This window comes from Liolophura sinensis, chromosome 2, assembly GCF_032854445.1.
Source record: "Liolophura sinensis isolate JHLJ2023 chromosome 2, CUHK_Ljap_v2, whole genome shotgun sequence".
Lineage (NCBI taxonomy): Eukaryota > Metazoa > Mollusca > Polyplacophora > Chitonida > Chitonidae > Liolophura > Liolophura sinensis.
In genome coordinates, this window is record NC_088296.1 from 4,341,957 (window position 1) to 4,363,898 (window position 21,942).

General features: G+C 40.2%; 1 protein-coding gene across 1 annotated transcript; it reads right to left on the bottom strand.

The window, feature by feature from the left end:
- Window positions 1-764: 764 nt before the first annotated feature.
- LOC135463026 (uncharacterized) lies at window positions 765-21,329 on the bottom strand. The gene is made up of 11 exons (XM_064740346.1): window positions 21,197-21,329; window positions 14,534-14,592; window positions 13,682-13,825; window positions 12,571-12,696; window positions 11,965-12,176; window positions 9,464-9,612; window positions 8,879-9,042; window positions 5,528-5,636; window positions 3,456-3,621; window positions 1,619-1,739; window positions 765-943 (listed from the first exon to the last, which is right to left on the bottom strand). Coding segments are annotated over exons 1-11 (1,431 nt in total). The 5' UTR covers window positions 21,199-21,329.
- Window positions 21,330-21,942: the final 613 nt, after the last annotated feature.

A 21,942-nucleotide genomic window follows, 5' to 3' on the forward strand; every position in this document is an offset into this window, starting at 1 on the left:
GTACATTTAAAGTAATACCAAAATCTAAGGCAAGATATTTGCCAACTGCATGTACATTTCCTGTAGTACGTACCAAGCTCATCTAAATTACACATTTGCTAACTCTGTTTATAGTAGTACCAGTAAATTCCACAAAAGTCTCCGTATTATACACCCAGACAACACAACGCAGAATCATTTGTACCGGTACTGTGTCGTAATTTAATCAAATTATTAATAAGCGCTTAAAAGTCGAACTAAATCTTAATACAATAATATGTTGTTTTTGTTTGGTTTTTTTTGGAAGTAAATGTTGATACATGAAAATTGTAAAACAGTATAAATTAGGTTATGACTTGGAGTTGATATTTTTAGGTTTAAAATAGTATCTACATTTTATATAGGATATTAATGCTTGTTGCCACGTATAAAGCAACTTTCGTGGATCTCTGTGTTTAATTAAACATACACAAATGCATGCAGTGTTTATTTACAGACGAAACTTTACATGTTTGCTTCCAAGTCGCATAAAACACGTTCAAATATGTATAATAATTATCCCGCCATGCTTTAGTTTTACAAAATGTCGAAATATGGAAATGTGTTTTTTTTTTCTTTTTTTTTTAGACAGATTCACAGTTCACAGTTCAAATGTTTGATATACGGGTTTCATAGTTCTTCAAATTAGAACATCAACCTGAGAAATAACATGTCAAATTTCCCACCTAAAAAGATTGCTCAAGAACTTTTTTTATTTCAGAGTGTCAGTTTTCATGGAGATGCCTTTAAGCCTTCCCACCAACTTTCTTCTTCTGCAAGTGATAAGTACGCAGGCATAGCAAAATGGCCGCCACGACAGCAGCCGTCAGCACGATCCCGAATACCGCTACAATTGCCACAAAGGCGGTATTCTCCATGCATCGTTCCTTCTCCACGACTGGGGACGTGTCCACTGGCTCCATAACTGGAAACAAGTTGAACGTACAGATAAGAAAATCATATCAGCGGCGTATGCCCTTATCTGGAAAATTTTGTGTCATTTTAAAAACATATTATGTTCAGGAATGTGCAGTTTTCATTTATTTATTTGTTTGGTTGGTATTTTACGCCATGCTCAACAACATTTCACTTACACCACGGAAGCTAGCATTATGATGGGAGGAAACCGGGCAGAGCCCTTGGGAAATCCACGACCATCCGCAGGTTGCTACAGACCTTCCCACGTACGACCGGAGAGGAAGCCAGCATGAGCTTCGATTTGAACTCACGGCAGCATTGGTGAGAGGCTCCTGGGTCATTGCGCCGTACTGGCGTACTAACCCCATCAGCCACGGGAATAACAAATATTTCTGCAATATTTCAGACCCAAACAAACCCAGGAGTGTGAAAATTCATCAGCTTAATCTAATCATGTTTAATGAATTTTCTATATTCTATATACAACACATACGTTAAGGCTGACAGCGAAAAGTGAAGACGTCGCGCTGCTAAGGGATGTCACTTTTGCATATCCAAAAATTGCGTATTTCATCAAAAATTAAAGACGCTATTTAAAAATACGAAGTAGCCTATTAGCTCAGACTATTCCTGGGCAGACTTAGATATAAAAAAGTGTACACATTAATTATGCTTGACTTACCGGTGTTGTCTCCAAAGGTAACAACGAAGACCTTCCTGGTGACGTTCACTTTGTTGTCTTCGTCCACCTGTCTTCTCTTACGCCCGTAACCTTTTCTTGTCGAGCTGCCGTCACACGTTTTCTGGGGTGGAAAAGAACCCATGTAAGAGCAACCAAACCCTGGGGTAATATGAGGTGGACAGTGTAAATTCATAATCCTTACAGCGCATGCGTTGCACTCCACGTTCGTTTTACATCACTGCCCCCACTAGAAAATTTGGTAGAGAAATCTTGAACAACACTGACGTCAATAGTGTCATGGTGATGAGACATGAAGTGACGTCAGAAAACACTAAAACTCATTCTAAACCTTTGTTGATACTTACTGGATACTTGATACAATGGGCATGCATTCTCTTTATGTAAAGTATGTACAACGTGATTGTAATAAACGCTTGAATCAGTTTTACTTATGAATACAGCCTAAATACTTCAGCGCAAGGGCACAAATGGTGAGACCAAGCCTACACAAGCCTACGTATGTCGCAAAAATTCCAAATGTCAAGATTGTCTAGTGGTTGCAGTGATGCAAAGTTAACGTAGAGAGCCGCGCATGCGCTGTAAGGATTATGCTATACATCCCGCTTGGAGTCGTTAGTCTAGGTACATATGCGCTTGTGGGGAGACGAGATATTGAAGGCATCCGCGAGTCTGATCCACAAAAATTAGCAGATTGCCTATTCTACGATTCAGTTGATTAAAGCGGAAAACGTTTTGGAGAAAAAACACATGGCGGAGAGCTGTACTTATTTTAAACATTTAAAAAATGGCCGCCTGAATCTTTGTGGATAACAAATGTCTTAAACCAGGCTTTTAGTATTATTTAAATTTAATATATTCTCAAGTATCCTCACCAATCCGATATTCAGTGAAATTTATCAGTTCGGTATCCCGTCTTCCTTTACAACACGTTTCTGTATACATGTTTCTGTACAGCATGTTTCTGTACAGCATGTTCTGTACAGCATGTTTCTGTATACATGTTTCTGTACAGCATGTTTCTGTACAGCATGTTTCTGTATACATGTTTCTGTACAGCATGTTTCTGTAGAGCATGTTTCTGTATACATGTTTCTGTACAGCATGTTTCTGTACAGCATGTTTCTGTACAGCATGTTCATGTACAGCATGTTTCTGTATACATGTTTCTGTACAACATGTTTCTGTACAGCATGTTTCTGTATACATGTTTCTGTACAGCATGTTTCTGTATACATGTTTCTGTACAGCATGTTTCTGTACAGCATATTTCTGTAGCATGCTCCTGTACAGCATGTTTTTGTATTTCTGTACAGCATGTTTCTGTACAGCATGTTTCTGTACAGCATATTTCTGTACAGCATGCTCATGTACAGCATGTTTCTGCACAGCATGTTTCTAAGTATATTGTGCCAATTATGTCAAATGTCAACCATACAAAATTAAGAAAAAAAATCCCTAAAAATCTCTATTTTTCAGTATTTAAGGATATGTTTCCAGAACCTAATTTTACTTAAGCGATGGTGCCATGTTGTCGTTTAACTTGCTACTATTTATGCACTTACATGTTATCAGTTAGAATAAAACAGTGGCTGAGATAAATTGACACGAGACCATATGTCACCAGTTATGTGTGACTATTTGCCAGCTATCATACTGTCTAGCCCTTTAAGATACATCCATGATACAAGCAAATTTAATCTCTAAAGCTTTAGAAACAACTGATGATCTATGCCCAGCCAACACTGATCCCACTGTCCTCGCTCGTACTTGTTGATGCGGACTCCCTTTGGGCTAACATACAGTCCTGTACGCTCACCGGTTCACAGCTAGCTCTGTCCGCCGCCCGACACAGCTTCACCGAGCAGGACATGTAAAGAGAATCCTGTCCCTCAAACTTAAAGCCCCGGAAGCCGATGGACACCGTGTTCGCGGACTTCTGGAGGTCACCGGAGAGAACGTCCATGGCATCGGGGGAGGGGCACCTGTGAGACAGAAAGTACACAGGTATGTGCAGCATCGGTATAGGGGAGAAAGGTATCTGCATAATACAATGAACACAGCAAACAATGTTCACTGCGCGGAACGGAACATAATTTATTTATTTATTTGATTCGTGTTTTACTTAAGAATATTTCACTCAAACGACGGCCGCTAGTATTATGATGGGGGAAAACCTACGACCATCAACAGGTTGTTGGCATAACCTGGACTTGAACTAATAGCAACCGCATTAGTGAGAGAATCCCGGGTCATTGCGCCGTGCTGCCGTGCCAACCCTCCAGACCACGGACATACAATGTAAACAGCGACAAAACAAACACAACAAGCAATGTTTTCCGCATATCACTGTATATACTGCTGTATATGATTCTAAATAGAAATTGAACACAGCAAACAAAATTTATTGCACAGCATTGTAATATTGATGTACGATACGAAACAATAAATTAACAGAGCAAACCCCACGCTAACTGCAGAGCAATGTATAGATGTATGACAGGGAAGAGAAAATTAACACTGCAAACAGCGTTTACAGCTCGGCACTGTGCGGTTGTTGTATTATACGGAACAGAAAATTAAAACAGCAAACAACGTTTGCTGCGGAGCGCTGTACGGTTGAAGCATGACACGAGACAGAAAACTATCACAGCAAACACAGTTTACAGCAAGGCACTGTGCGGTTGCTGTTTGATACGGAACACTGGGAAATTTAACACAGTAAACGTTCACTGCAGAACACTGTACGTTGCTGTATGACACGGGACACTGGGAAATTTAACACACGGAACAGTAAATTAACACAGCAAACAACGTTTTCTGTAGTGCACTGTACGGTTGCTGTATTACACGGAACACTGAGAAATTGAGCCAACCAAACAACGTTTATTGCAGAGCATTGTACGGTTGATGTATTACACGGATCAGAAAATTAAAACAGCAAAGAACGTTTAATGCAGAGCATAGGCTTGCTATATGACACGGAAGAGAAATTTTAACACAGCAAACAACACTATTGCAGAGCATTGTACGGTTGATGTATTACACGGAACACTGAGAAATTTAACACAGCTAACAACATTAACTGCAGTGCACTGTACGGTTGTGTACGACAGGGAACACTGAGAAATTTAACACATTAAGCAACGTTTAACGCAGAGCACTGTGCGGTTGCTGTATGACACGGAAGAGAAATTTTAACACAGCAAACAACTTTATTGCAGAGCATTGTACGGTTGATGTATTACACGGATCACTGAGAAATTTAACACAGCTAACAACATTAACTGCAGTGCACTGTACGGTTGTGTACGACAGGGAACACTGAGAAATTTAACACATTAAGCAACGTTTAACGCAGAGCACTGTGCGGTTGCTGTATGACACGGAAGAGAAATTTTAACACAGCAAACAACTTTATTGCAGAGCATTGTACGGTTGATGTATTACACGGATCACTGAGAAATTTAACACAGCTAACAACATTAACTGCAGTGCACTGTACGGTTGTGTACGACAGGGAACGCTGAGAAATTTAACACATTAAGCAACGTTTAACGCAGAGCACTGTGCGGTTGCTGTATGACACGGAAGAGAAATTTTAACACAGCAAACAACTTTATTGCAGAGCATTGTACGGTTGATGTATTACACGGATCACTGAGAAATTTAACACAGCTAACAACATTAACTGCAGTGCACTGTACGGTTGTGTACGACAGGGAACACTGAGAAATTTAACACAGCAAACAGTTGCTTTATGGTGTCGAACACCATAAAGCACTGAATACAGAAACACACACTGAGCAAAATGTGAGCAAGCAGTAAACGTGCGGACGAATGTATAGGCTTATCCATATCCATCGCTAGATGGGTGGGTGGTTAACTGACCTGTCCAAGACAAGGACTTTTTCCAACAGCTGACCGGATGTGGTGGCAGAGTTTGATCGGTAGTCACGGTTAAAACTGGAACAAGACTCAACGAAGAAATCCACATAGTCTGAAAATAAATGTTGCAGAAGATAAGTCGTCGATGAAAAACACCAAACTGAGATGAAAGTGGTGCGTGTGTTTACTTAACTGGTATCAATGTCAGTATATTCTCAATAACTATTTTGATACCTCCTTAAGCACAGGTCAGGTGTACGGGTGCAGGAAACCGGACTCTCCGGAGAAAACAACCGACATTTGGTAAGAACGTGATTAACTTTATTCCTACCACCTCATAAATCGCTGCCAACAAGCGAGGGATGGATGGGAATTGGCGACCTCGCTGGCCAAGGTTCGACCGGCTGCATTAGGTTATATCATTTAAATTTGGAGAAAAGTCTATAAGTTACACATAAAAGCGTGCGGAAAGTTAGTTGGAAATGAAGTTTTCAGTATTTTGTATTTAGATTTTTCTTTGAAGAGAAATATACACTTGACAATAATTTTGTATGGTGGGTATGTGGGACCGCCTCTTGGTATATATGTTGTCTTGGCGTAATATTGTTTTACATGAGGATGTAGCACATGTTTAATAACTATATTTGCACTAGAAATAATCTTTTTAGATAACAAATGTGTTCAGTTTAGATTTTGGTCATATTTATATTTTTAATATACTCATAAATATTATCAAAATTCAGATTAAATGTATAAATTTACATTCAGATAATTTCAATAGACAAGAATCACATCTTTATTTAAAATATTATTATGGAAATATGATATATACCCAGAGGTGAGCCCAAATACCCACCATACAAAAATAAACTACCGGGCAAAAGAAACGTATAACCTTGTTCAGCACCACAAGAAAGAGAAAGAAAGACAGACAGTATCAACATGATAAGCATTATATTGCAATAAACCATTTTCCGAGTTCTGTTCAAAAATTCAAAGCCATATGGATATTACACTTGCTGTCAGGCCGAGTAAAGAAGGCATGGGGTAAATCTGAAAAATTACACAAATGCAAGTAAAGGGGCTCACTTAAAAAGGTGAACCTGATGTCCTATCATGTCATACGACAGATCGTTAGTAGCGTGTGTGAGCACCCATTGCATCAATTAAAGCCAAAATACGTCTCCTCCTGGAAGTCGTCAGCCGCCGGATGACGTCATCAGGAATTCTGTCCCATTCCTAAAATAAAGCCTGTTCGAGTAGTTGCCTGTTTTGTGGGGGAGGGACGCGTTGTCTCAGACGTCGATCAAGATGATCCCACAGATGCTCTAACGGATTCATGTCTGGCGATGGTGCTGGCCAAGGCAGTACGTTGACATCAACGGTGTCCAGATAATTTAGTACAACTCTGGCGGTATGAGGTCGTGCATTGTCCTGCTGCAAAAGTATACCCCTTTGCTGTTGATGCACGAATGGCACCACAACAGGTTCCAATATTTCATCTCGGTATCTTTGGCCAGTCAGATTTCCCTGGATGATGACCAATCTCGTTCTCACCTGTCCATAAAATTCCGCCCCATACAAGCACCCCACCAGCACCAAAAGGGTGGACATTCTGAATGCAGTTTTATGCCAATCGCTGTCCCCTGCGTCGATACACACGGATTCGACCATCATTTCTGAAGAGGTTATATCGGCTTTCATTAGTGAAATGCACCCTTTCCCAGTCTCGTCCCTGCCATCGACGTACAACTCTTGCCCAACGCAGCCTGTTTTGACGGTGTAGAGGAGTCAATACCATTCCACGGAAGGGGCGATAGGCTCTGATACCACTCACGCGGAGTCGTCATAAGACTGTGCGTCTGCTGATGGGGTTTCACAGTGCCGTTTCCGCCGTTGACGTTGCCGTCACGAACCGGTTACGCAGGTGGATTGTGCGGATGTACCGGTCTTCGCCAGCCGTTGTAACACTTGGCCTGCCCGATCTTGGACGATCTTGTGTCCTGCCTGTTAGGCGGTAACGACCCAACAGTCTGCTGATGGTGGCTCGACTGTAATTGAATGTTCTGGCAATGTGGTGTTGGCTGGCCCCCATGTCAGCCATACCAGTGGCTCTATCACGTTCTGCTTGTGTGAGTCTCGGCATCTCTTAGATGTTTTTTATGGTATTGCACCCTTACCATGTGCTACATCGGTATTTATACGGCGGTCATTATGGAAAATTTTCAACAGGGCCCGAAACTCTGTTTTTTCCGATTTTTCATGATGTCTTACACCAATTTCAATGAATCTCGTTAAAAAGTGACGTGTACACAGGGTGCTTATGTGCAAACGTATTCGCACAACGTTCAAACTTATTCAACTTATTTTTCCAAAGAAAAAACTGCATTTAAAAGTTATACGTTTCTTTTGCCCGGTAGTTTAGTTTCAAAATACCCTTTTTTCCTGAAAGAAGAAATCGAAAACAATATTGAAGACATATTTAGAAATATGCATTATCTTTTTTCTCCCGCACGTGGGAAGGTCTCCCAGCAACCTACGGAAAGTGGTGGGTTTCCCTCGGGCTCTGAGTGGTTTCCTCCCACCATAATGCTGGCCGCCGTCGTGTAAGTAAAATATTCCTGATGAGGGCATAAAACACCAATCAAATAAATAAACAAATATGTTTTCTTCACCTTTAAGATGTGTATTCCGCGTAATACAGCTAACCACCCCAGCTATGTAATATGGACATGTTATATCAGAAGTCCATTACCTGGAAGTATGCAGCTTTCATATACTTAGTCACCACGGCTCTTTACACTTTACTTCGATCTCTAGCACATTATGTGACGTATCGGCGCATCCATGTATTTTTCTTTCTCTCGACTGCGCAGCAAACGTTTGAGAAATGGCTGAAGCAAGATGTGTTCCAAACAAGGTTGTGTTGAAATAGACTAAAAAAAATACGACAACGGAAGGTTTTGTAAAAGGACAACAATGTCTTTGATAATTATTGTTTATAGTTGCTTGGAAATATAAAAAATAGGCAATGAGTTCTTAACTGCATAGCAACAATTATCAGCGAAATTGTAGTTTTTAAATATGGAGTTCGACTTCACGGTGTGGCCAGTTTTTGTAGCAGCCGTTTACAGTTAGATTTCCCATGATTCAGTTCACAATTTCCACCCAAGAGGTTGGATTATTTCTCCATCAGATGTCGCGAATATGTATAGATACGTAACATGTGTTTTGTGCCGTGGGGACTAGCTATAGGGAAGTTGCATACTTCTAGGTAATGGGCATATGGTAATATCGTTTGGGTTAACCCCACCCCCACCCAAAAAGAAAGATCATTAAATTTATTTTTCTCACCATTTGGTTTAGTTGTATCCATGGAAACTTGCAGCGTAAGGCGTTCTCCTACTCGAATCACGGAGGAGACGGGATTGCCCGTGTCTTCGTTAATGACCTGCATGGTGATAGGGACGTTGAGTGACGTCTGGCTGACTGACTGTCCACTGAGGCCGCCAAGGTCACTGAAAACACAGAATCAGGCGACATCGTCATAGCTCTGAATACGTAAAGGTTGAATCTCATTGGCTGAAGCAGGTCACGTGAAGGGTTAACGTTTCCAATCCACAGCCCGCGAGATTACTATCAACCCACACTTTGTTGAATATAAGACTTGTTAAAAGACAAATAATGATTTGAAAACTGGACTGCAAAATTTAATATATCAACACCGCACTGTCTCGTCGTCATATAACTGAAAAATTGTTAAATACGACGTTAGATCCCAAGCATACATACAAACATTGTCATGTCGCCCTGCTGATTTTGGTTCCATGTTGATATAAACGGGATACTAATGTGCTGGTTCGATGCCAAAATTTGCCCAAAGGTTTTATCATGGTATAGAAAGCAGAACATGTTTCAGTCAACCCCTGTGAGACTTACATTCCCTCCAGACCACCACTGTTGATCACAGTACCAACCAACCCAACGTTCCCGCCATCAGAACACGTGACAGTGTGCTTCTCGTCTGTGTGAGCCAGGTAAGCGGAGCTATACTGAACAATGACGTCATATGTGGAGGCGTTACCACTCTGCAATGATAGTGTCCGAACCATGATTGAGAAAAAGCTTTATGTTTTCTTTATATTACAATGTTGTTTTTCGTCATACTCATGGAGTTTTCGGTTAGGCCTATACGATAGCAATCAGTTTGTGTACAGAGAAAAGTGGAGTATGAATTTATTTATCTGATTGGTGTTTTACGCCGTACTCAAGAATATTTTACTTATACGACGGCGGCCAGCATTATGGTGGAAGGAAACCGCACATCGCCCGGGAGAAACCCACGACCACCCGCAGGTTGCTGGCAGACCTGGAACAATATTATATATGTATGTATGTATGTATGTGTGTATGTATGTATGTATGTATGTATGTATGTATGTATGTATGTATGTATGTATGTATGTATGTATGTATGTGTGTATGTATGTATGTATGTATGTATGCTTGAGGTTTAACGTTGTGCTTAATTTTTCAGCCATATGACGATGAGGAGTCATTAGGTATGTGTACATATATACTGTGTCTTCTTGTGGCAGGACTAATCCATGTCGGCAAAGTGCTGCCGCCACTTAAGTATTATGCTGAAGACACCAGGCATGACACCCCACCAAGTCAAATTATACTGACACGGGACCAACCGGTCATGTTTCCTTGATCTGACCACTCAGTGCTGAGTGCCAAGCGGAGCAGCAAAAAGAATCATTTTTTAAAGTCAAGACAACCCGCAGGTTGCTGGCAGATCTTCCCACGTATGGACCATATGAATTCAAGAAGAATTCATGTTGTATACTGGTGAAATACATGCATGTGTTTAACAGGTGTATGCCTAATCTTGGAATGTCAAACAATCAGGTACAGTAGCTTATCTATGGACACAATTTTAAATCATGACTTAACTGAAGCTTTCATTCCACACCTTATTTATTTTATTTATAAATTACACATTTTATTTATTTAAATACCTGATATTTCTGCACTCTAAATAATTAGCCCATCCATGTGTTGCTAATTTACTTCAAATTTATTTATTTTATTTATAAATTACAAAGTTTATTTATTTAAATACCTGATATTTCTGCACTCTAATTAATTGGTCCATCCATGTGTTGCTAATTTACTTCAAATTTATTTATTTTATTTATAAATTACAAAGTTTATTTATTCAAATACCGGATATTTCTGCACTCTAATTAATTAGCCCATCCATGTGTTGCTAATTTACTTCAAATTTATTTATTTTATTTATAAATTACAAAGTTTATTTATTTAATTACCTGATTCTTCTGCACTCTACTTAATTAGCGTTTCAATAATTTTACTGTGTTTTATTAAATAAAACAGAAACAAACATCCCTTTTATGGGTGAAGGAGAAAGGGCAGAATTTACATTCTTCAGTTCTAACAAATTCAGAAGAAAAAAAATTATATGATAAGATTTAATTAATTTCAAGCATTGTCCGATGAGATGCCGTCTTCTCATCCCCATAAACCTTCTGCATTCCTAATGAATTTTTCACTGGCTGTTATTTAGCAATTGCATGATGACTAAACGCTAACATTCACGACAAAAATATATTTGTATTGTCTGAATAGTGTGTCTAAGTAGAAACTAAGATCTGCTCGGGAGATTATGCAATTTGAGCCGAGATGGTATGCGGTTGTCGTGTGACATAATTTGTGATACCGTCGTTGAATACTATACGGATTGTAAATCAACTACTTTTACGCCTGGGTTGGATCGGAAATGATACAGACGTGTGCCACAAGACAGTGTGAAATGGCCTTTCGGCTGCACGTTAATACATCGTTGTAAACGATCTCAAAATGATGTCTTAAGCAGTAGTTCTGTGTTATCATATGTCACAGTTTAGGCTGCGCAATATGATAGCAACGTGTTTGAATAGATAAGATTCTCAAGATGACAGCCTCGATTCACACCAGCCATTTGTGCAGTATTGCTATTTTGTTCTACATGTTATTCGGTGAAATCTCATTAAAATAATAAAGTATGATACTTTTTAGAAAGCTTGACTGCCCTGCTTTCAACTGAAACATATTTTAACCAGATGCTGTCTTGTCTTTTAAAGTGACGTTTTGACAGGGATTTTGTACATTGTTCGTGGGACTTTGATAACAATATGTCGTCGGCGACGATCGTGAGGCCGTTAAAACCAAATTTCTTCCACTAGTATGACGTCCGAATCTTTATCTCACAAAAGACAAAGTTCGTCAGTTAATTGCTGAAAGTCGATGGCTTACCCAGGATACGCCGGTTTCCTCCACTCATAAAAATTGGTCGCTATTCTATAAATAAAGAAATCAATAAATAAATGAATAATGAACAAAAGTGGCGAGTGGACTCCAGACTCGACTGGTACCTTTTTCAGTTGTGACGCACAGGGATTGTCCGCCGGTTTGTCGCTTAGGCTTAGCGTCAGCTGATATCCTGCCTCATCTCCACCGGCCGGGATCGTTGTAAATACGCACGCGGACGTCAGCGAGAGCATGGACACATAAATCTTCCCTTTGAACTTCCCGAGTGGATTGATATTGACTCTCATGCTGTTTGAGGTGCAATCCGCAACGCTGACTGAAAAATGGACCATAACTTTTTTACAAAATCTACAGAAGCATATTTTAAAAAAATATCAGCTGTGCGCCAATTCATTTCATTTCGCATCAAACATATCCGTCAGAATATGTCCTTCAACTGAGTAATGTCCATCATGCCTAAAATATCAGATTGAATATCATATTAAAAAATGTTGACAGCCTCTCTATTACATTCTCAGTTACCAGCTTTTAGCTTCTGTACATTAATATTATCTGTTACAAAATATATTTCCTATTCAATGTGTATCATCAACTATAATGTCTGTGTGACAGTATTACGTAATCAGTTCTACACCACCTTTTAATTAGAAGGCATATATTAAACCCGCTTGCATGAATTGCTCATGCGTATCTTAGAGTGCTTTACCTACCTCGTTTCCGCTCACAGTTACTTCCGTAGTATCCGGCCCTACAGCGACACCTATCGGCAGTTCCGTCATTATAACATTGCCCGTTGCTGCCACAGTTGACGGAACATCCTGAGGTCTTCAGTGTGTCTGGAAAACGGAAAAGACAGTAGGCCTAAGGAACAGCAGAGAGGTTCTCACTGTGGAATGTTAGAAACCCAGCGTCAGGACGTTGAGAATGTTAAAAGTTAAATACAGGGAGAACCACTACAGAGGTTCTCACAGTTTGGAATGTGACTAGCCCCACCCATGGACGCCTCTGGTGGGCATGAACTGTTTTCGTTACAAGTCTGCAAACAGATGAAAGCAAAATACATCAAGAACACCTACAGAGGTTCACGCTGTGTGGGATGTCACCAGACCAACGTCAGCACGCCTCTGGTGAGCCTGTAGAATTACATAACCGGTCTACTTACAGCCAAAAATTAATTTAAGAATGAACATAAAGGTTCTCATTGTGTGGAATCCCACAGGCCCACGACCAGAACGCCTCTGATGAGTCTATCGCTCTTCAACCACAGAAGTACCAACCGCTGAAAGTTAAGCGGGTGGAGCGACTTGAGCCATTTTGCCAAAGCCATTTTCCTCTTTTAAAGTGTTGTTTTTTAACATTTCAATCTGAGGCTAAAACTGCATATTATATAGTGGTTTAAACGTATAACTATAGAGCAGTTGTAAAACAGCTGCCATAAAAGCGGATTATGCTATATATTTTTAAGAGATTATGATGGAGACGCTAAGTTTATTGATGAAAATTAGTCTTTTAGAATCTGAGCTTCAATAATATTTTACTTCGCTTAAAATTAAAACCTTGTGAAAGTGAAAGTTATATCATATTTCTTTTTTGTGTTTGTTTGTTTTTAAAACAATTGGGAACACATCTCGAGAATACTGGTTTTAGTGCCGGCGACAGCGATTTTATATCATGCAAAATTGTTTATTTATTGATGATTGAGAAATAAATTACCTGACAGACAATCAAACATACTCACACCTGGTTACTTTTCAGAAAACAACAACAACAACAACAACAACAACAAAAAACAAAAAAAAAAACAAGCAAACGTAGGCATACCTGTTCTCAATCCGCAGTCATATCCCTCGTAGGCGGAGTTAGGACACGAGCACGTGCCGTCATTCTGACACGCCCCTTTCTGTCCCTGGCCTGATTGACAGATGATCCCGGGACGTCGACAGTCGAACGGCTTGTACTGGCCAACTGACGAAAAGATAAAGAATTAGTCGACCAAAATTAGCAAGCATGAATGTGTTGACTGGATGGATGTTTAGGCCACGCTAAACCTGTTAATTTTGACAGGAAATCTGTTGCCTGAGTGATGGTCGAATGTAATCTGTTATCATACCAGAATACTCATTCCAATTCCAACATGGTAGTATCCTGTTAGTATACTACTCTCTATATGTTGAATTCATACATATGTGTGCCATTTCTAAGAAAATAATATTCTTTGTTTGATTTGTTTGTTTGATTGGTGTTTTACGCCGTACTCAACAATATTTCACTTAAACAAAGGCGGCCAGCATTATGGTGTGAAAAAAACGGGCACAGCTCGGGGGGAAACCCATGACCATCCATAGGATGCTGGAAGACCTTAGCACGTACTGCCAGAGAGGAAGCCAGCATGTGCTGCACTTGAACTCATAGCGACCGCATTGGTGAGAGGCTCCTGGGTCATTACGCTGCGCCAGCGCACTAACCAACTGAGCAAAACAATGTGCCGTAATAACAGAATACATCCTATCTTCACCGCTCAGTCAAAGCGGAATTCTGTTAAATTCAACTCTTTAGACTAGCACACAGAGCTATTTCACAGACATGAAGAAGGCTTGAATAAAAGAAACTGAAAAAATGGTAAATAAATAAATAAATAAATAAATAAATAAAAACGCTTGACACTTTACTTACGTGAGAAGTGGACTGTTGTCAAAATAAGGCAGAGTTCGGCTAGCTTTCTCAGTGGAGTCCTACAACCAGAGTGCATCCAACTGAAAACACTTTATATGAAGGCAATGGCTATAATTAGTTTAAAAAAAGGTTTTGAATTTAATTGTGTAAATTTTCAGTAATTTAAAAAGCTATTCATATACAGTTTGACAAAGTCGCTGTGTACTAAATCTATAAGCCCTCCATTTCTTGAAAGACTTTCATAAGGTAATAGCTTGTCTAATATAAAAAATTTAGCCATCCACAAACATAATGAAACAAATCATAATAATGAAACAATATTTATTTATTTGCTTGGTGTTTTACACCGTAAGAACATTTCACTTATACAACGGCGGCCAGCATAATGATGGGAAGAAACCACGACCATCCGCAGGTTTCAGGTTTCAGTCATATGACAACGATGGGTCATTAGATGTATGTACATATATACTGCGCCTTCTTGTGGCAGAACGAGTTCATGTGGACAAAGTCCTGCAGCCACTAAAGTATCATGCCGAAGACACCAGACATGACACCCTACCCAGTCACACTTTAGTCGTCCGTCCGTTGTAGCCTCTTCAACAAGTATCATTGTTCAGACACTTCTGCAGTGTTGCTCGAGTGTGGTTTGGTTTCCCATAAAGGAAACCGGGAATAGAGCTAAGGTAGAAAGCATGCGGTCCCACCTGACAAGTTACATCATACCGTGTAACGTTATATTGTAGAGATATCTTGTACAGGAATATATTGTACAGGGGTGTATTGTCCGGGGATATATTGTCAAGGTATATATTGTCCAGGACTTATCTGGGATATATTTATTTATTTATTCCATTGGTGTTTTACACCGTACTCAAGAATATTCCACCTATATGACGGCGGCCAGCAGTATGGTGGGAGGAAACCGGGCAGAGCCTGGGGGAAACCCACGACCATCCACAGGTTGCTGGTAGACCTTCCCACGTACGGTCGGAGAGGAAGACAGCATGAGATGGATTTGAACTGACAACAACCTCATTGGTGAGAGGCTCCTGGGTCATTACGCTGCGTGAGCGCGCTAACTAACTGGGCCACGGAGGCCCCTCCAGGGATATATTGTTCAGAGTTGTATTGTCCAGGGATATATTGTCAAGGTATATATTCTCATGGAATTCAAAAATGTCAAGGGTTGTAACGAAATCGAAATATCGTTAACACATGTACCATGTACAGTGTATATATGTCTTCACCTCCCGACCCCTCTTCAACTCAACCCGACAACCACATCACATCCCGACCCCTCTTCACCTCAACCCGACACCCACATCAGATCCCGACCCCTCTTCACCTCAACCCAACACTCCTATCCATCCGACCCTTCTTCACCTCAACCCGACACCCCCATCACATCCCGACCCCTCTTCATCTCAACCCAACACTCCTATCCATCCAACCCCTCTTCACCTCAACCCGACACCCACATCACATCCCGACCCCTCTTCACCTCAACCCGATGCCCACATCACATCCCGACCCCTCTTCACCTCAACCCGACACCCCCATCACATCCCGACCCTTCTTCACCTCAACCCGACACCCCCATCACATCCCGACCCCTCTTCATCTCAACCCAACACTCCTATCCATCCAACCCCTCTTCACCTCAACCCGACACCCACATCACATCCCGGCCCCTCTTTACCTCAACCCGACACCCCCATCCATCCGACCTCTCTTCATCTCAATCCAACACCACCATTCATCCGAGTATGCCGACCAATGCAATATATTAGGCTACGATCCAACCCCCAATGCTTGGGCGGGCGCTTTAAGTGAAGAGACTTGTGAGCTGTGTGACGAAAAGTCGTGGTTTTCTATGGCCACCCAGTTTTCCATCACCTATAAAACTAACCTCTGTCCTACATTATAAATTAAAATGATATTATACACATTATTTTTGGCCGCGGCTTTAGAATCCACTCTTTTAGATATATTAATGTAAAAATACATCCTCTTTGTTTTTCTTACTTCGATATAGATATATGCAATGTCTTTATCAGGAATTACTAATAGCTTAACACACAGGTTATGTCGTCACTAAAGATAAATGTGTGAGTTAAACTTCATAGTGTATTTGAATATCTAATTCGTCGTATAAGAATAAAGTTCCGTTATGCACCGTTCACCCCTCCTCCATACACACAGCTGGTAAGCCATATCGAAATACGGTCTGTATGGATACATTGCCAACGCAATAAATATTTGTCGTGTGGACATGACTGTATAAGTGTTTGCGTACGGATTGAACTGTCCTCTTTCCCAGACAAATTGTTTGCCTATTACATGGCACATCGAGATTTAGTGATCAAAGGAGCTGCGCACAAGATCTGAATCACGTGGTTACAACAGCATGTGAAAGCTAAATATTTAACCTTGTGGAAAAGCGAAAAAATCCGGTTTTCACTGAACTGAATGTATTGTGAATATATGAACAGGAATACAGTTGATTTGCTCCGAGTCTCTTCGCAAAGTTACGTAATAACACATTATACGGATCTTAAGGATAGATTTGGCTCACAATACTACGAAGAGTGATACGTCAATTTAATAAGGGAAATAGGGCGTTTCTCGTGTGTTTAATCAAGCACGATACAAATATCAACCTACATGTTGATATACTCAAACTTTGATCTCAAATTAATAATGCCTATACTGTTATGTATATAGACATTTAAAAAACTGTCGTGTCTAGTTGTAATATCACAAACTTCAAGGTACTAGAAGAAAACATAAACCGTGCACAGGTTTGAAATGCGTATAGGTTTGAAATTCGTCTTATAATAATAATAATAATAATAATAATAATAATAATAATGTATTTTTAGAACTTTTCTACCAGATATAATGTATGTAAAACAGTTGAAGTGATACAGATTCTAACCCATTGGATGATCAAATCAAAACATTGTGACAGTTCTAAGTCTGAAGCCCTAGTCACATGGCTTACATTTTCGAGGTCAAGAATAAAAAAAAAAAAAAACCGCAAAAGTTGAGAAAAAAATTTACCACTTTTTTGTAAGTTAAAGAAAACCACGGAAAAGAATGATGAACAAAAACATGGCCATGTGCCGTGCATATAGGCAGTAGATTATAGGGAATAACTTACTCCGCGCAGTTGATAGTCTAACCCAGCATTAAATGACCTACTTATTAACGCGCAAAGAATTAGCTATGGTGAATTATTCGGATGGTAAGTAATAAGACAACTTTGGGCTTAAAAGATCCTCTTTCAGAAAATTTAGAAAATTAATCTGTCGGATCTTGTCGTCTTTCACTATCCAATTCTCCTAGTCACATTATACTGACACCTGGTCAACCAGTCGTGTTTCCTTGCACTAACCTTTCAGCAGTATCAATAACAGCTTAAAAATGTGCTTAGCGCAAGGCAGACACTCTAATCATTAAGCTACTGAAGCTGAGATTGAGCTTCGGTGGTTGAGATTTGCAATTACATATTACAGATCCCAAATATTTACCTATCCCAAATACACATGCACGTGCACTGGGTGATCACTTAGGGTCGGGGTCAGAGGTCGGCAAAATCCGGACTTGTCGGCTAACTCCGCAAATGTTTCCCTCTTCTATGTATATATATATATATATAGCTATGACATCTTTGTTTGACTGTCGTGACAAATCAAAGGCGTGCGAACGGCGGGTTTTACCCCACGCATTTCCCACACACATTAACATTGCCCCTCCCTAATTATCGAAATACAAATTTACTTTGATACATCAACGACGATGGGTTCTGTGAATTGTTCTGTATATGGCTTGCTGAGAATACACATAGCCCGCAAATGTTATAGAGTGGCCTGCTATATATATCGGCTTCTTCACTCTTCTTGCACAATACAGAATAACTGTATAATGAGTTGTGTTCAATGAATGAAACGTTTTGCATCTTCAATGTCGATCTGTTCAAAACCTGCATGCTTTTTGTGGGACTTGCTGGACTAGAAACTAAATCTTATGCCTTTGGAGATCAGCGCTCGGAAACTATTCAATCCTTAAAAATGTCGGAAAATGATAGGTAAATCATAAGCAAATTGATCCGATGTTATGAGCCATGGATAGAAAATATTTATTTGATAGGTGTTTTACGCCGTACACATGCATATTTTATTTATACGACGGCGACCAGCATTATGGTGGGAAGAAACCGGGCAGAGCCCGGGGGAAACCCATAGCCATCTGCAGGTTGCTTACAGATCTCCCACGTACGGAGGGATGGTCGTGTGGTTCCCTCGAACTCAACCCATTTTCCTCCCTATATGATAATTCTGGCCGCTGCCGTATAAGTGATAAATTCCTAAGTAAGGCGTAAAACACCAATCAGGTAAGTAAATAAATTTATACCTCGTATTGAATGATATGATATTGTTTCCTTAAATACACGTCTTTTTAGGGGATGTGAATTCTATTGTAAAACTTTGATGTTTTAATAGAATTAAAGCCTGAATTTAACACATAAGCCTACAGTTTCGCTTTGCGTCAGTGCATATATCAGTGTCTTGAGACCAGTGAAGGTGCTGGTTCGCGTGACACCCGAACCGAAACCACCTGTAGGGTGTTTAGCATCAAAAGATGCCACTCAGATTGTCTCTTGTGTCCAAGATATTTGTTTTACTCATATTTTAGAACCACATTCATATTATCTTTTTTCATTTAGTTTAAGGCGGCCATAAATATGGGTGCGTGAAAGACCAATAGAAACCACTGCACTTTGCCATGTACTTGGCATATAAATCCCCTGATTTAAAGTCGCCGGTCGCTGTGAGTTCAAGTCCAATTCATGCTGGCTTCCTCTCTGGCCGTACGTGGGAAGGTCCATCAGCAACCTGCGGATGGTCGTGGGTTTCTCCCAGGCCCTGCCCGGTTTCCTCCCACCATAAGTGAAATATTCTTGAGCACGGCTTAAAACTCCAATCAAATAAATAAATCAAGTAAATTTAAAGTCGCATTCTGCTCTAGCGAGAGCTGGATTTGAACACATGCCCCCATAGGTGAAAGGCTAGTTTACTGTACTTAATCAATGCAGATCACATAACTCAACTGTATAATGTCACTGTACAATTAATATTATGATACGTCAGTTAAGATCACTGGTGTTACTATACTTTACCTCAAATTTCACGCCGCCGTCGTATAAGTGAAATATTCTTGAGTACGGCGTAAAACACCAATCAAATAAAAAAATAAATCAAATTTCACCCATGACCAAGTTTCTTGTTTGGCCTGATTGGAACTTTCTACGAGTTCTATGAGAGGTGTCAGAAATTGTCTTGGATATGGATGTTGCGATTATCGACTTGGGGCTCCTCTTTACAGTTTACGTAAACATTTCCAACTGTCTTTGACAGGCCCCGATGGCTCATTTTGTAGAACACCCGCTACGGGCCAGGGCGGTAGATACAGAGTGAATCCTGGATCGTGTCACACCTAAGTCCTTTAAAGAGGAAGTTATAGCTTCCTCGTTTGGCCTTCAGCATTAAAACTATAGTGCAACGACTGGTTGACTCCGTATCAGTATCGGAGTTCGGGTGTGTCACCTTACTTGCCTTCGGTAAGTCGTCTGAGTGAAACAGTGCTAGATAAAGAGCGGCAAACATCCGCCCTGTAACAGGGAGGGGTATTACACGTACATGTACTCTAAGGATTCCTTCGTCGTCATATGACTGAGAAATTGTTCAGTATTACGTTAAACCCTAAGCACCCACTCACTCACCCACTCACTCACTCTATTCTGCTTTGCAACAGATTATTCTGTAACACACATATTCTATTTATTCAACATAACTATTCTATTAAACTAATAGGATGTTTTGTTGAACCTGACACAGTATTATCTTATAATAATTGAATATATTCCAGCATCACTCAGACAAACAGATTTCTGTTAAAATTAACAGTTTAATTTTTTCAATATACTTCGATGTGTATTGAAAACAATCTGTTAAACAATCGCAATCTCATATGATACCTTTGTTGTTTCAATTTACAACCTGTGAATTTTGGCTTGTAATCTATGCATCGAAACAGACATTCGTATACTATTAGTCAACCAAGACGGATGTTTGAGGTCAATAATTGAAAGGCCAATTCCCAAAATGACCTTCAGCACAAACCACCAAAGAACTAAGAAAGTATACAAAGTACGAAATTAGGATGGAATCATGGAAAGAGAAGTAGTCAACAGTTTTCAGTGATGATGGAAAGATGGAAGATATGTTCTAGGAGACTGAGTGAAATCAGTATTCAAATCCTGTATCATACAAGTATATATATTTTTTGATTTATTTATTTGATTGGTGTTTTACGCCGTACTCAAGAATATTTCACTTATACGACGGCGGCCAGCATTATGGTGGGTGGAAACCGGGCACAGCCCGGGGGAAACCCACGACCATCCGCAGGCTTACTAGTATATAGGTTGTCGACATAAAATATGTATCTCTGTTGCGCTTTGATTGTAACTGTAAGGCACTACTTTCTGGCAGGGCGAGTACGGTGTACAGAACAGCCATGAGCGACTGAAATTCTAACCCGGTATTACATGATTGATATTTTCGCTTCCCGACTATATATCTGTGGCGTACTTACATGGCGTCCTAAACTCTTCGCTTCTTACTCGGCAAAGATCGGCGTATAGTTCCCACAACATGGACCAGAGAGTCAGCCTTATAAGTGTTTGATTTTGCCTATACCATTTATAAAAACCTTGCTTTATATATGTACTCATACACATATATTTACTGTTAGCTGACGTGCAGCATTCTAACGGTACACGCCCTCTCAAAATTGGCCTTTTTTTCCCTTTTACCTATTACAAATATGGAAACGTGTTTTGGTCAAAGAGAAATTTTCTCTCGTTGGGTCAGACGGCCTATTTATACAAGCACGTGACCCGGGATTCGAATTTCGTCTCTGCTTTCCGCTGTGCCGCAAAAGAAAACATTCCGCGGAAAGTAGATTGACTTGAACGTGAGAACATCACATAATCACGAATCTGATGTCACGTTTACAATGCGATTTTACACAAATCCAGTGCAATTTTTTACGTTTCTGGTGAATGCCTCCTATTCCTAACAGAAAAGCGGAAGAATCAGAGGCGTTGTGATGCGGTTAACTGTTGCGGCCGAGATTTGTTTCTGTTAATATATAGTCTCCGGATTGTTCTGATGCGGCATGGGTCAGTGGGAGGCGAGGTCCCAAATGGTGTGTGACTAGGGCTAAAGTAGGGCATGCCTGGGTGCGGTTTCTCTATTAGATAGATCCGCCATTCAAAGAGAATAAAAACCACAAAATAGAGACCATTATTCTGTGTTGTATCATTGCATGACTTACGT